General features: G+C 40.6%; 1 protein-coding gene across 49 annotated transcripts in view; it reads left to right on the forward strand.

The window, feature by feature from the left end:
• Window positions 1-15,595, forward strand: part of ANK2 (ankyrin 2) — a 271,811-nt gene that overhangs the window by 216,638 nt on the left and 39,578 nt on the right. For 14 of the 49 annotated variants that reach the window (XM_033059491.1, XM_033059494.2, XM_033059495.1 and 11 more), the window contains 6 exons: window positions 1,547-1,558; window positions 4,214-4,316; window positions 4,918-5,021; window positions 8,423-8,464; window positions 9,351-9,386; window positions 15,229-15,453. In XM_033059491.1, coding sequence (XP_032915382.1) covers window positions 1,547-1,558; window positions 4,214-4,316; window positions 4,918-5,021; window positions 8,423-8,464; window positions 9,351-9,386; window positions 15,229-15,453 — 522 coding nt within the window. The remainder of the gene's footprint in view (window positions 1-1,546; window positions 1,559-4,213; window positions 4,317-4,917; window positions 5,022-8,422; window positions 8,465-9,350; window positions 9,387-15,228; window positions 15,454-15,595) is intronic. The other 35 variants (XM_033059510.1, XM_033059524.1, XM_033059529.1 and 32 more) reach the window with 8 other exon arrangements.

Below are 15,595 nucleotides of genomic sequence, written 5' to 3' on the forward strand. Positions count from 1 at the left end.
CTTGGGGTGTGCTGGTCAACATTTGCTTACTTGGTGTGGCAGCGTGGCAGTCACCACTTTGCAGGAGGAAGGTGTGGTCACCCTCATCTCCTGCTGCCATGAGCTATGGGATGGGTGGACAGGGGCTTTGAGCATCAGTTGAGCTGACTTTTTGGAGTGGTTTACTGGCTCAAGGTATCAGGAGAGGGGCAATGGGCTTGATAATTCTGCACTGGACTGGCAGTGAGTGTATTGTCTGCAAGCACATCCACTCTTTCTGGTTCCTCACGGTCAGATTAGCAAGAAAGAGAAGAATTGTCCTTCTACTGACACAACTATAATAGTAATAATAATAAAATAGAAACATTAATGTGATTTGCGTATATCTAACAAGTTTAACTTTAGCCTAGATATCTTTGTGGAATGGTAATGCCTTCAGCTTTGATTTAAATTTTTTTTTTTGAAAGTGTCATTATAGTCTACAAAAAATATGGAGTTCCCTTCCCAAAAGGAAAGCCTTCATTAGTGAGCATAAGGGTAGGCTCAAGCTGGCAGATCAACTCCCACAGTTCTAGTTCAGAACAGCCACCCAGGCATTCCTGAGTGCAATCAGCACTGTCTCCAGACTCACTGCCTTTAGAACTGGGGTATACTAAAGGGAATAAAAGAAAAAAAGTTGAAATCCTGGCAACAGAATTTTGAAGCTACCTCGTTTTCCAGTCTTGGTCGTTATTCTGGCAGCATTTCTGAAGCTCAGTGGAACCGGTAGGATCCGATCTGTTTACTTGAGTAGGCTGGGAATTGCTTTTGGAACAAAAGATGTCAGGAAACAGTTTGGTTTGCCTCACAGCATGTGTAAATCCCATCATTCAGGTCCTGCAAGCCTGGAGTCTCTGGTTTTTAGACAGTGAGTCCTCTGAAAACAAAGTGACTGTGTGGCTTTTTAACTCTCAGAGGAAGTTGATGAACTGCATCATAATGCCTGAAATCAAAACCTTTTATTCTTTGAATGGTAACAAAGTTTGGGAGATTTTTAGGTTTTAAGATGTTGTATAGAAATGATTGTGTAGGCAAGTGTTAAGACAGTTTAAGCTCAAACTTAAAACATTTTAGCTTTTAAATCTTGTCAGTGGATTTCAGTAGATTCTCACTGACATGTCACTGATATGGTTTATTTTGTATTGTATGGAAATTATCTCAAATTCTGTGTCAAGCAAAAGTGTACTGATATGCAGCAAAATCCTAAAGGGGGAAATAATGAAAGAAGGACATTTCTAACTCCATGGTCTCATTTTCTGTCACCTTCAGGTTACTGATTTTAAGAATTTTCACAGAGACTGCTTCAGTTGTTTTGCATTTCCTTTTAATGTGATTTTCGTTGCATTATAATGACTTTGATTTTTCAGGAAAGTCAGTAAAGCAAGATAGTATTAGTAGTCTAGACTCATGTAATCTTAGGCATTAAACAATTTGATTTAAAGCCATGTATTTTTTATTTGTAACCATCTTCCCTATTTATTTTATTTCTCTCTCCCCTTCATTTTTCTTTTCCATATGCTTTCATTAGCATCATGCCCAGGTAGGTATTACATAGCATGAGCACCTGTTGTGTCCATCTCCTCCTATGGCACCTGTACTCTGTTCATCTACTTTGGAGGCCTGCTGTATGCAGAAAGTTGAGTTGGAGAACCAAAGGAATGATGCTGCTGTTGAGAAACATTTTCAAGGTTGATTTATACAGTTTTCAGTGACCCCAGGGTGTTTTCTCAGCTTCTGAAAGCGCATATATCCACAAATATCCACTTACATGTAAACAAGAGAGATGCTCAATTGGACTAGAACTTGGTTAGGTCTCTGTCTAGGCTGGGAAGTGGGTGTGCACTGCAAGTCCCTTAGTCAAGCAGATTAGAAACTTGGCATGGGGATGCTGGTCCTACTTTCTGGATGCCACCAGGGCCTTATTCAGGGCTTGGAGGTGGGTGATCTGTGCCTGTGCACACGGGCAAGAGGCACTCTTAGGTTCCAGGAGCTTTGCAGCATTCCTGGGTTCCACAGATTTGTCTCTGGGGCTGAGTGCTATTGGTCCCACAACCCTTCAGACTTCAGATTTATCAATTTATTGAGGAGAATCTGCGTTTAGGTGTTGGTCCTGTGTCTGATTTAGGTAGACTTTTTTATATTTAGTAGAATTCCTGAATGCTTAAGGCAGTAACAAACAGTAAATCCTGTGTTCAGTCCAGAAGGGGACTGTCATTTCAACCAGTACCTTTATTCCTAAGTCTGAGCGGCACAGACCTTTAAACTCCTGGTTTGCTCTTCACTGAGCTGATCCAATGCACTGATTGGGCAGTGCCATCTGAGCACTACTTCTGAAATTTACTGTAGCAGAGAATTTATATATATAATATATATAACTATGTATTATACCATACTATATATTTATACTAAAACTACCTGCAGTCCCTCAGTCATGAGTGCCTGTCTGCAGATAAATCCCATCTCCCTGATGTATTTATTAGAGACTATGTACAGCTGCTACACAGTGAATAGCACTGGGCTACTCGTAGTGGTGGTAGTAGCAGTGAGGATGGGCAGAATCACCTTAGGGAGAACCAGCCAAATGCAGTTCAGACTTCCCTTCGTTTGGTATCTGTCCAGGACATTGTGTTAGCTGAACAGCAGAACATACAGCTTGGATGGTGACTCTCTCACGAGCATTGCATGGCTCAGCAAAATGCTTCTGGAAGTGTCAAACATGGAAATGAACACAGGATAATGGTGGTAAATGGGGTCTGCTACTGAGGCTTGTTCCTCAGCCAGAGAAAACATGTTAATTTTTGGTTTGCTTTTTTCTCAAGGCTTTCTGAAGGCTGGCAGTTCTGTAACACCTATCTTTGCCTCCAGTTTTGTACAATCCACCTGGGATGCTGAGCAGGCCATTGGTATAAGCTAATGATCAACAACACTGATTATTCTTCAATGTCATATATTTCTAATAAAAATAAGAACCATTTGCTTCTATAAATGGATCAAAAATATGGAGTGAATGTAACTATTGTTAAAAAAGGCTATGGTCTGAATCAGACGGTATTTGATATGCACTTAAAGCTTTTGAAACTCATGTCTGTAATGAACCCATGACTTTTATCACTAACTGCTGAAAATGAATTATCCCTTAACACTCTGTGCATCTGGATAAATGGCCTATTGTTCTCTTCTGGCATGTTAGTCATTAACAGCACTACTCATGGATGTGTAAGCCAGGAACACAAAACTGCTTCCTTCAGTTAGAAGTGCAATATTCCTCAAGGTCTACATCAACATCAGAGTACACACACAACATCTGAAGGTGGATGATGTGGTTTTAAAAATTACTGTTGTCATACTGCAGCTAGTGAATATTAAAAGGTCAAAACTTGTGCTATTTGGTAGCAGAAACCCCATTTACTTCAATATGTCCTTCTGTGGTGTGTTATTTGTCTATTTTTTTTTGCTTTTTGCTGGTGGATTCTGCAGCTACATTCTGAGCCAGAGCTTGGAAGCAGCTTATTTACTGCCTTGCACCTCTCATTGCTACAGCAACCAGTGCTGTGTAGAGCTGTGTGTACTTACAGTGAGATCAGTGCTCACACTGGTGCTGTCTCCCTGCAGATGCTGTTGCGATTCAGAGGAAGATTCTGTTTTACACAGGAGCTTGTGGCTGGCCACACTTTGCCTTGCTGTGTGTACCTTCCAGGGGACAATGCCAGGCTTACTGATTTACAGTTTAAGGGGTGAGAGTAGGTCCTAACAAAACTTCAGAAAGAGTCATTCTAGCTTTTCTTCAGGTGGGAGCATCCTGGTTTTCTGTAGTGGTTTGCTTGTGTGATGCAGCAGAGAAGTTCTCCAAAGAGCCTTATCAGAAATGAATGCTCTTTGTCAAAAGGAAACCTTCATGCCACAAACCCAAATCTAAAGTATTTGTGAGTATAAAAAACTTGCCACATAGATTAATCTCTAGGTTCTGCATTTAGAAGCAAGTAGGTCAGTGCAAAGGCTTTGTGGCCCATGGTCAGACAAGTGGCACAACACAGGTGTGTAAAACTGTTTCCCCTGACTGCTCTGCTGCCCCTGGAAGCTGCATGTTGTTGCTAATAGCACGCTTTTCTCATTCTCCCACTCGATCTGTCATGACACCTTTGCAACATCCTGTGTGCTGCTGATGCATTGCTCTGGCATCCTACCAACCTCCCAGCCTGCGGTCCTTCAGTTCCGACAGGTCCCACACGCTGAGCCACGCCTCCTACCTGCGCGACAGCGCCATGATCGACGACACCGTGCTCATCCCCAGCCAGCAGGTGAGCAAACCTCTCAGAGCCCCTTCTGGGCTGCAGAGATCAGGAAACAGGGAAAGGTGCTGGTCAGATGTGTGGTGTATGCTGCTTGGTTCATTTGAGTACTAATCTCTCTATTTTCCAGGCATATTTAATGGCATACTGAGCTGTGCAGGTTGAACTCTATTCCAAAATAAATGGATAAGCTGTGTGAATACAGCACAGGGACTGTGTTCTTAATGTTCTCCATTTTAACTGCTATTTGAGTGTTGCTAACAGACATAGTGCTACACGTTTGGGGGGATGTAATGGGCTCATAGCTGTTGTCCTAAAAGATACTGCCTTGAAACATGCTTGTAGTTTTAAAAAAAAAAAAAGAGATTTAGGAAATGCCTTCTTAGTTAAATCACATTTATTCCACTGAGACCACTAGCATAAGATGACTTTAGGGAAATGCAAAATGCTACAATAAGGGTTTCTAGTATCTTAATGCTGTTAGTACTGCTTTGTTGTAAAAGAAAATGTTTAAATGCTTTAGGCACTACTATGTGAAATACATCTTATTTTTTTTTTTGTTCATTGATTGTTTTCATTGTAGTAAAATGGGGTTATTTTGCTTCCCAAGGTAACAACCCTGGCCAAAGAAGCAGAAAGGAATTCATATCGTTTAAGCTTGGGCCCTGAAATCTTGGACAATGTGGCTCTTTCTTCCAGCCCTATTCATTCAGGGTGAGTGTATCAATTAGCATTACACTACAAAGTGAGCAACAGAGTACCTGCAGTGACATGAGCTTCAACTAATGCTTAACTAGGAGCTGTATTTTAATTCATTGCCTCCTGGAGCTGCCAGTAAATTGTTATGATCTTTTAAGCTCTGACAACCAAGCAAACTCGAGTACCAAGATTATTCACTGAAAGAATTGCAAGTCACTGAGCCCTCAGTCAAGTTCAAGGGGAATGAACATGATAAATGGCATATGCAAGCAGGCATTTGTGTGCATTTTATGGAGAAATAAATACAATGCCTTTCAGAGTTAGTAGTAATTGACACCAACTGCTTAATCATTCCAGTTGGTCAGTGCTGACCATGCTGGTGGAGTAGTTGAGGTGAGCACCAGCTCCAGTGTTTGCCTTCTAAATTACATGAATGGACAAGCAATCTAAACATTACATGCTTTGCACATATTTGACCTCTCTCTTCATGTACAACTGAACTCTTTTGTAAGCATTTGTATTAGGCAAACTCACTGTCTGACATAAGGCAGGTCAAAATGCAGGCCCAGCCAAGATCATATTTACAAAACTTATCCTGGCTGGCCTTAAAATCTGTGACTGTATTTGTTTTAAATGCTCTTACTTACTGTGTTTTGAGTAATTTCAGTCTTCACACTGAATTATACATTTGTGTCCTGCTATCAGATTGGATAGGGAATGTGCAGATGAATTCAAAAGAAACTGGAGTAATTAAAAAGCATTTAATCTGTGTGGGCAGTGTACACAGCATCACTGGACAGCACAATTATTTTTGTGAATCTCAAATGAATTTGCTACTATCTTACAGTCTGTACTTTTAAAAAACAGCACTGTAGTCCCATTTGGAATGACAGGCAGTCCTGCTCTAGAGGAGGAGCAATATTGTCAGCTTGACTCACATGACATAGATGAAAATATTGTTTGTTTGCTGATCGTGGGATAGTTGATTGTGACCAGTGCTGTTTGGATTTGCTTCTCATGAGCTCCAAAACTAACAAATGAAATGAAAATACTTAATATGTAAAGTATGTATCTGTTTACATTTATGTGCTGGTATGAAGGCTTTAAAATTGCTTTGGTGCTTAGTCTAACCCTAGGGAGTTTATGGATTTTTTCCAAAGGATGTATAAATTTGCCTTTTCCAAAGGTAGGTCTTTCCTGTGAGTGCAGAGGATGAACTAAATAATTTCGAGAAGAGTGGCATTTATTTCATGGATGTGCAATTATTTGGTTGGGGCTTTTTTTAAGCATGGGTGATATTCCCATCTTTTGGGATGACCAGCATTCTAGTGGAAGGATGAAATACCTGATTTTAATAGGAGCAACACTCTCTGCAGCCTTATACGAAATAGTGGATTTTGACACAACACACACTATGTTCTTCTTTCTACATATACACACTAACCTGACACTAAATATTGTAATAAAGAAACCTTTATAAACAATTCCTCAGCCTTTGAAAAAGACTGTCCAACACTTCGTTTTGATCTTGTTTACATTGGTCTAAGTCATTGCATTATCATAAACTGTTGGGGTGCATCTGTTTTCTTAGAAAAGTACATTGACTACTAGAGTTTTGCTTGTGAGACCTTATTTTAAAAGTGAAGTGGTTGTACAAGTTCATGATGGCTGCACTCGCTGTGCTGGAACAACAACTGTGTTTGTGAGGCACAACCCCGCCGTCAGCCATGCTCCCCTCCACGTGCAGACACATGCTGTTATGAGGCAGCAGCACTGCTGACATTCAGGGCATGCAGGCAAGTAGTAGTTACCTACCACGAGAGAAAACTCTTAGACTTCTCAGAGAAACCCTAGAGAAGCCTTGTCAGTGGTCCTGTGCAAGGGCGTGGCCTTGGTTTTGCCCAAGACGCTGAAAATATGTTGAATTCAGATGGTGCTTTTGAGAAATAACGCATCAGCAAAGTATTGGACGGGAATTTATTTGTCACAGATGTAGTAAGTTTGTATTCTGTATAATCTGAGAAGTGACACTTCTCTCCCTGCACCACTCCAGTGGTGAACCCCCAATTGCTGTAGGGTTCTTACTGATCTCCCATTGTGGGGAAGTGTTCCTACACAGTGGGTCACAGTGTAACACTCCCAGGCAAAAAGATGAATTCATAAAGAGCTGTTCTCTCAATGTGAAACTTCACATGTATTTCAGCCTTTGCATAACTAAACAAATCTTCTTCCATGTCTGGAATTTCAGAAGGGAAAATGTTTTAACGATCCATTTAAATTTTAAATATAACCATTCCTTCAATATGTTGATAGTTTCATCAGGAAGAAAGAAAAACTAAGTTCTTTGGTCAGAGTCTTTGGCAACCATTTTGAAACCCCAAGAATATTTCTCTCCTAAGAGCTAATGCTCTTGTGGGGCTCAAAATCTCAACATAAAGGTCTCCTGGTCATTTTATGCTGCTGACAGTTTCCAGATAGTTTCCTACTTTGGCTGAAGAAAAAAGTATGAATTCCTGCACTTAAACTCCCTTTCAAGCAAATCAGATTTTCTTCTTCTCAGAAAACTACTTGGTCTTACATATTGAGCAAAGTTAAGGATCTCTGACTATGCCAAAAAGTTTAGGCCTGAATATCCAATAAGAGTTTTATACTTTGATGCTGATATTAGGGGATATTGTTTATCATTTCCTGCTGGAATGTGAGAGACAGAACTACTGCCTACATAAATGCAAATATGTTTCAAAGTTTTAGTCTCATGCCACACAATGTGGAAGAACATTTGTATTTTTATTAGGTGGGAAGGCAAAAAAAAAACAATAAATCACACAACTGAAAGATTTTCTGCATTTAGACATTGCTTGACAGTACCATATTTTTTATTTCTCATAAGAATATGCATTAATGGTAAAGATAAGGGTGACTGTAAGATTTTTAAAGTCTTAATGATGTGCAAAACTATATTCTCCTACCTGTGTTCTGGTGATACAGTGAAATTAGTTGTAGAGATTATATTTCTAAGAATTTTCCTGACAGCTGTGTAGAGGCACAGTAGATAAGAGAGCAAATCTGACATGTCATCAGGATCATGGCACTGTGAGGAAGGAACTTTGGGTCCGTGCTTTGATATTAACTTGGTACTGTGTTCTAGAGCAAATACACAGCAGCTCTGCAGGTTTTCCAGCTCTGACTCACAGTACAACTCCTGCTTGAGGAAAGATCATGATTTCTTGTATATAACTTGCTGAAGAAGTCCCTGTTTGACTAATGGGTGGGTCAGAGTATGTCACTACTTGTATCTTGGAAATAAATTACACATTTGGAATATTATTAGTGAGTTTATCTTGCTGGAAATCATTGATGGAAAGAGAGATTGGGCAGCTCGTACTGTGACAAATAATGTGAATTATCATTCTTAGCTGCATTTCTGCAAAAAAGGAGGCTGGATCCTTGCTAACAAGGTAAACAAATTGTATTTCCAGTGTTGTATTTTGAATCCATAATGTATTTTTCCTGATGTGATATTGATTTCCTGGAAATCGTTATGGAAACAGGACCTGGCAGCGACCAGCTGATAGTCATTTCTTAAATCTGAAAGTCTAAATGACTGCAAATTATGCTGCAGCTTTATGGCCTTTTTTCAGAAAATTACAGTGAGGAAAAACAGTGAGTGTGTTTCATTAATAGCAAAGCATGTTAATGGAAGAAAATGGCAATGGAATCCATATAATAAAAAGGGACATTGGAAAACTAATTGTCCACGTGACACTAAGTAATTACTGGGAGCCTAAACAGGTGAAAATGAGAGTTTGAAATTTGTTGTTTTGTAGAACAAAAGGAGGACAAGAAACATGTTGAAATGGAAGGAAGTGGAGGACAATATATTGGTAGAGGATTTCAAGAAAAGAAAAACTTGATTAATTGTGCTATCAGGAATTACCTTAGGTTACTTACCCTTTGGTATCCCACAGCCCACATTTTAGATGTGGATACCTAAACCAAGCAGCATTCCCTTTATCTGCTTCTGAAAGTTTTACTTGGAATCCAGCTGTGCATTTTAGGTGTCTGGCTTCCAGTGTGAGAATGTCCATAGAGAAACCAGATCCCTGCAGTTTCACTGCTGTACTGGTAGTGGCCACTTGGAACTGAGGCTGTTCACGTTGGCTTGTTTTCCATACTCACTTCTCCCTTCCCCACGTGTGAGGAGAATGCATATATATGTATCTGATCATGTGTTTGCTTTAGAAATCTGTTTCATTTTTCCAGTGTTTCAGTATTTCTTTTAACTCATTCCTTTTTCCCCCCTTTCTGTTCCTTTTTGATGTTAAACCATCTATTCTATTGCAGATGCTCTTCTCCATGTCTTGATCTTGACAACAGCAGGTGAACTTCTGCATAATTTCTTTCTTTAATACATTGCACTTCTTACCCATCCTATTTATCCTCCCCTCGTACCTCACTTCAGGATGCTTTAGTGTTTTGATAGTGCACATTAGCCAAGAGAAAAAAATGAATCTAACCAGCAATAATAGTTGTGTATGGCACGACTTTTATACAGTAAGTGTCCACTTTCTCCCATCTGCTTTGACATCTATAACAAAGCAATTCTGGACACTCCATAAGCCCACTGCAACAAGTCTTAACAAAGCTCCTTGTACCATCCTAGCTTGTTTTAACCACTGATGTATTTAACCATACCTTTTCTTTGTTGGTGGCATGGTTTAATATTAACATTTAAAGAAGTAGTCTCCCCCCAGACAATTCAACACAAACCACTGTAATTATTGTATTAGTAAGTGAGCCTTGTATCTCACTTGTCTGTATAAAGAATATTGCAGAGCCACTCCCTAAGGCATGCTTTCCAAATTTTGCCACCGTATTTAAACTAGTAGAATAACAGTCCAGACTCAGTATATCTTATTTTTCATGCCACACCTATTTTTTATATGATGGTAAATCAGTGCCTAAACCACTGGCACATTACATCCTGCACAGAACACCTGAAGCTGAACCTTCCCAAAGGAGAATATTTTCCCTTGGTAAATTAATGTTAACTGGTACAGTACCTGTCCACCTGCTTCAGTCTAACCCTAAAAAGGTGAAAATTGCCTTAAATACTAAGCTCTGCAAAATTATAAAGTGGTAATTAAACCCCCAAACTGCAAACTCATATGTTTAGGCCATGCCACTGAATTTCTCAGCAGCTGACTAATACGTTGAAGAGAATGTTGTCAGAAGTTAATATTGTAGCAGTTTCCTATGTTAGGATCATGTTTTTTGTCCTCCTGGAATGTGAATTTTGCCTTGTTTCTGGATGGCATAGTTGCAGCCTGCTGGAAAGCACTCTGAAGTAGTTGAATGACTTTGCTATTGACTTCAGTGGGAGCTGGATCAAGGCCTTTTTTCTGAGTTTCAGCTTCTCTCCGGTTTCCTTCTCCCGCTGAACACTTTCCGATGGCTGAAGCACCCCGAGTTTGTTTCTGCTGCTTCACACTGCGACTAACACTGAATGCTGCTATCTCCTTGTTTCCCAGTTTCTTTTATAAATTGAGATAATGTGTGCTAAGAAGTTTTTCACTGTGTCTACACCGGGTGTGCTCTGGTTGGAGCTGTGTTCCCTGCTATCTGCCGAGCGCATGTGTGCCTGCCCAGCTGCTCAGAAAGAGCAACCGTACCCCAGCCCAGTATGGAAGTGGTGGTGGAGACTTTGTGGAGTTTGGTTCTGTGTGTTCCAAGAACTGTTGCCTGTCCTAGAAAGCCGCCTGAGCTGCTGGGTTTGCATGGCTCTCCTGATGACTCTGCAGAATGAGTGCCCCCACGCTTGCGGTCGCAACTGAGACCAAAACCCACCTGAAACTCTGCGTAATTCTTGACACAGCAGGGACTCCTCACAAAGCACACAAGTGGCTTCCTTCACCCCCTCTAGCGCTGACACATCCAGTTTCCAGTGTCTTTGCTCATCCTGCTGGTATCTTTCACATGAGGATAGGTACAGAATAAAGCCAAGTTAATGCTATATGAATAAAATCAGCACAGGGAATAACTCAGGATCAGATCTGAAATGCAAACATTTCATCAAAATACACCCCAACTTTTTGCCCCTTCTGTCCAATGAGTATGTTTTGTCTGTGTTTTGATCAAGTAGAAACTCTGAGAGCTGTTTGCTCCACTTTCTGTAGAAGGTGTGGAAACAACATGAAGGATTTAGGGGCCTTTTGTGTGTGTGCTCAACCACAAGGCCACTACAGCAGGTGTTGCTGTATCTTTCATATGGCAAGCATGGAGTTCTTAATTGCTCTAAAATTGAAGAGAATGAAATGGTTTCTCTAATTTATTAGTAAGGTTGCTAAATTGAGAAAGGATGGATGATTCTTGAGCTGATGGCTGTGTGTTTAACAGAAGCATGTATAGACTCCCCTGCAGCCTGTAACTGATTCCTATAAGAGAATTGCTTTTGTACTCTATCTTTTCTTCAGAAAAATAATTCTGATTTCCCTTCATTCTCTTTAAAAGAGTGAAGGCAATGATTTCCCGAAACATGATTTGTTTCACCAATTTGGCTATTATATTGTACTAGCACTTTGCCAAAGCTCAAGAAATCTCAATTAATCCAATGTACAAGACTACCAGGGTCACGTTTCTGTCGTGCTTCATTTCTAACAAAACCTTTAAAACTGGAAACGAAACTTACTCAAAGGCTGTTTTAGTACTGAGAAAGATGCAGCTTTAACCTGCAATCTGCTTTGACTTTGAGTCATCACTTAATTGAATTCGAAGTTCCTTTAATCCCTTTTATTAACTGGGTTTTTCTTTCTTTCCCCCCACCCCTTGAACTCTTCTCCTCCATTTGTGTTTCTGTTTAATGATCCCTCTCCCCTTCATTCTCTGTACGTGGGTGGCTGGTAGTGCTGTAGCAGTGCTCCGTGTAGCTGGAACATGGAGTAAGGTCAGAATTTGCTGCTTAGCTTTGGGGAGTGTTAGGGTTATTCATGTGCTAGTGTTATGCACTAGTTTCTTTTTGGCCATGGGAATATAGCATGATGAGGTATCACTTCCCAGAGTGATGGCTTCATCTGCCATTTATCCCTGCTAGTGTTGTTTGTTGAGTGCAATCTCTTCCTATCTCGGTCTCGTCACTTAACAACACTTGGTAACGAGGTGGATGAGGAAAAATAATGTGTGTGTGCGTGGGCAACAAAATAATTAGTTTGAATTTTACATTTACTCTAAATTAGTCATACAAATTTTTCACTTTCCTAAATGCACACTTCAGAACGCATGTTTTATGCCATGCATTAGTTTTGTATTAATTATTTGTGTATTGATAGGCACACTCCTTCAAAGGGAAAAGCTTTTTCAGTCGTGGAATAGCACTGACCCCATCCAGATTCCCTATTATGTAGCACACAGGCAGAATGAGAGGCTGCTGTGATTCAGAAAAGGCTTTCTTATGAACTGTTTGTCATGCGTAGCCAAAATTATGTGAAATGTGCTGATTTGAAAAGAAAAAAGAGGATGAAAAGAAATGGGATTAAATAAGTGGATGAAAAAATAAATGTAGTAAAAAGGTGGGAAATAAGCAGAGTGGTAAAGTGGAAAAGGATGTATTTTTACACTCTGTGTCTGCAAACCCTGTGTTGGCGTTCTGTCCTTCCAGCATTATGGTGCAGGTCTAAAGATCAGAAATTTTCCCTTTCAGTTTCTTTCCTTTGCACTATACTCATGGTAGTTCTCCAAAATCTCTTTCCCAGCAATTCCATAATATTCTATAGCTGAGTTTGGGAACTGACTCCTTCATAGTTAATGTTATAATTGGCACTAATCTTTCTGTGCTGTCCAAATAACAACCTTAGATCTTCTTTATGATGGAAACAGCTGTTTTTACAGTAAATAGTAATAATATCCTACTGGTTTTATCCTAGAACTCTAATCTTTGTGCCCCCTTCCCAAAGACTCTTAGCTCTGCCTGTTTTTCCAGTCCTTGGAGCTGTGGTTGGGTCCAGTGAGAGATGGCTGAAGTGAGATAGACTTTGTCATAGACTGAACCACCAGGCACATTCAGTAAACTCAAACTGAAAGAAGGAGTTGCAACCACACTGAAAAAAGAACCCAGAAGGGTCAGAAGGGAGATGACTTGCTTTGGATCCTCACCTTTGGTGTGTCTGGGTTTGGCATTGCTGAGGCAAATAGGGACATAAGCTAAGGAGAACTTGAGACAGCAGGTGACCCAGCACTAATATTTTAGCGATGGACAGCAAAGAAAGGGGATCCTGGTGTTAAAGCGTACAGTCTTGAGTATTATGTCAGTAATGAAAATAACTGAATTTTAAATATTGTGTTCATGACAACTTGCACAGTGAGAAATGTGAATGCTCCTTTAATTCAGTCAGAGCTTTCATTAGCTTCTGGGAGTTGGGGGGAATGTTTGCATTGCTCTTAGCAGTAGCTTTAAAATGAGAAACTCTTCTTCCAGCAGTGTCATTGACTGCCTCAAACACACCCATTGCACTGGAGACTTGGACACGTTCTCTGAAACATCACACGGAACAATTTTGATAACACTACTTCATGTACTTCAGGGACAATTGCAGCACAAACCAAGAGCATTAGTGCAAATATTGAGCATTCAGTGTCTCTTAAGTTCTTTTTCCATCTGTACTCTAATATGTACAAAGAATGTATTTTGTGAAGGAAGCTCCCATTTTTCTCAACAAATCCCCAGACTATCAAAACTGTAAAATGTTTTCATTTTCTTTTTTTCCCCCTTGTTAAAACCACAGAAACACCAACCTCTAAGGAATGAGCTAATGGTTGTACTACCCAGAGTTTTACCCTAAGCAAAGCCTAGAGGTATCTGAATGGCAGTAGACTAGGAGCCTGCATGTGTGAGACAGACTGGCATCCGTGGTGCATGGTGTGCTTCCGACTGGCGCTTGTGGCTCCTTCCCATCGTCCATCTCTGACCTGCACGGTGTGTCGAGTGTTGTGTTTTTACAGCATGTGGAATTCTTGTAGCTGTGTGGACAATGAATGGATGCAATGTTTGTTGCACAGAACGGTCAAGGGGGCAGTGGAAAAATCCCTGTATTTGTTACTCCTGTTATAAGGGCTTTTCTCTATTGCAGGTACTTCAGTAGCATTTCTGCGACTCCCCATTGTGCTGGTTCTATGTTAGTGGCTAGAAGTAGGCCTGACACCGTTCTGTCTCATCTACTGTTATTTTCACTTCCAGCAACCTGACATTACCGTCCCACATCAGGCATGATCCTGTAAACAAACAGTAAAAAAAAATTGGAAGTAGTTCTACACCTTTTCCAAGAATGTCAAAATCTACCTGTTGGTGTATGTGGAACTACAAAAAATTCAGCACTAGAGAAATTCCAAAGAAAATTAAATTTTCTTCCCCTATAAAGAAACAGGAATCAATAATTTACCTTGTGCTAGAAGTAGATAGGTCCCTGCAGATGACTTTCTGCATCTCTAAGTTTTCCAGTGGGACATTGTATTGCCTTACAAGGCAACACAGAAAACCCAAAATCCTTAAGTAAACTTTTTATATAGTTACTCTAGCTCTTCTCATCTGACCAAACCAGATTTGCCTTCAAACCATAACGACATGTTGGGGTTTTTTTAATATAAATAGATGGTAGCCCCACTGATGGAGTATGGATTGTATTCATGCATTCCAGAATGAAATTTCATTTTTTTTAATATCCAAACTCATTTTTCTAAGAAATTATAGTTTATCAAATAACTAGAATATTATATTGAGAATGCAAAAAAAAAAACCAACCCTAAAAACCCTAAGCCATCCAATCAGAATTTGTTTTATATTTTTGAATAATAAATATTTTTTAATAGGATGTATTTACTCATGAAGTATCTAAAGATTGCCAGCTTTAAATACAGCTGCTTGCAGGTACACAGTAGTGATAATTGCACTTTGCAATGGGTGCACGTGTTCACATTTATCAGTGTCTGCTGGTATTTTACCAACAGCAGCCCTGTGACACTAGACTTTCTGTAAAGAACTATTGGGTAGCAGTTACCAATTTAATTGATCATGAACTCAGCATGATTTGGTGCTTCACATGGGAGAAAGGCTTTTTCTCATTGTACCTCTTGAGCTAGAGCTCTCTTTACGTACGTCGTTCGTACGTATGTGGAGCATAACGAGGGAGTTGGTGCTGTGCTCTGGATCTCACTCTCTGCCCTGATTTTGCAGCTTCCTGGTGAGTTTCATGGTGGATGCTCGCGGCGGCGCCATGCGGGGCTGCCGGCACAACGGGCTGCGCATCATCATCCCCCCGCGCAAGTGCACGGCGCCGACGCGCGTGACGTGCCGCCTGGTGAAGCGCCACAGGCTGGCCACCATGCCGCCCATGGTGGAGGGAGAAGGGCTGGCCAGCCGCCTCATCGAAGTGGGACCCTCTGGGGCTCAGTTCCTTGGGTAAGGGGGGCCGCGTGGCCCGAAGGGAAACCTTCAGCCTCTTTTTGTGTTTGCGTTGCACTGAAATGGTTCCTTTGCCAAACTGGGACTGAGAAGGTTCTCTGTAGCGTGTGGTAGCAAACAGAGCAGCTGTCAGGGGATG

The sequence above is a fragment of the Catharus ustulatus genome, chromosome 5, assembly GCF_009819885.2.
Source record: "Catharus ustulatus isolate bCatUst1 chromosome 5, bCatUst1.pri.v2, whole genome shotgun sequence".
NCBI classification, from domain to species: Eukaryota; Metazoa; Chordata; class Aves; order Passeriformes; family Turdidae; genus Catharus; species Catharus ustulatus.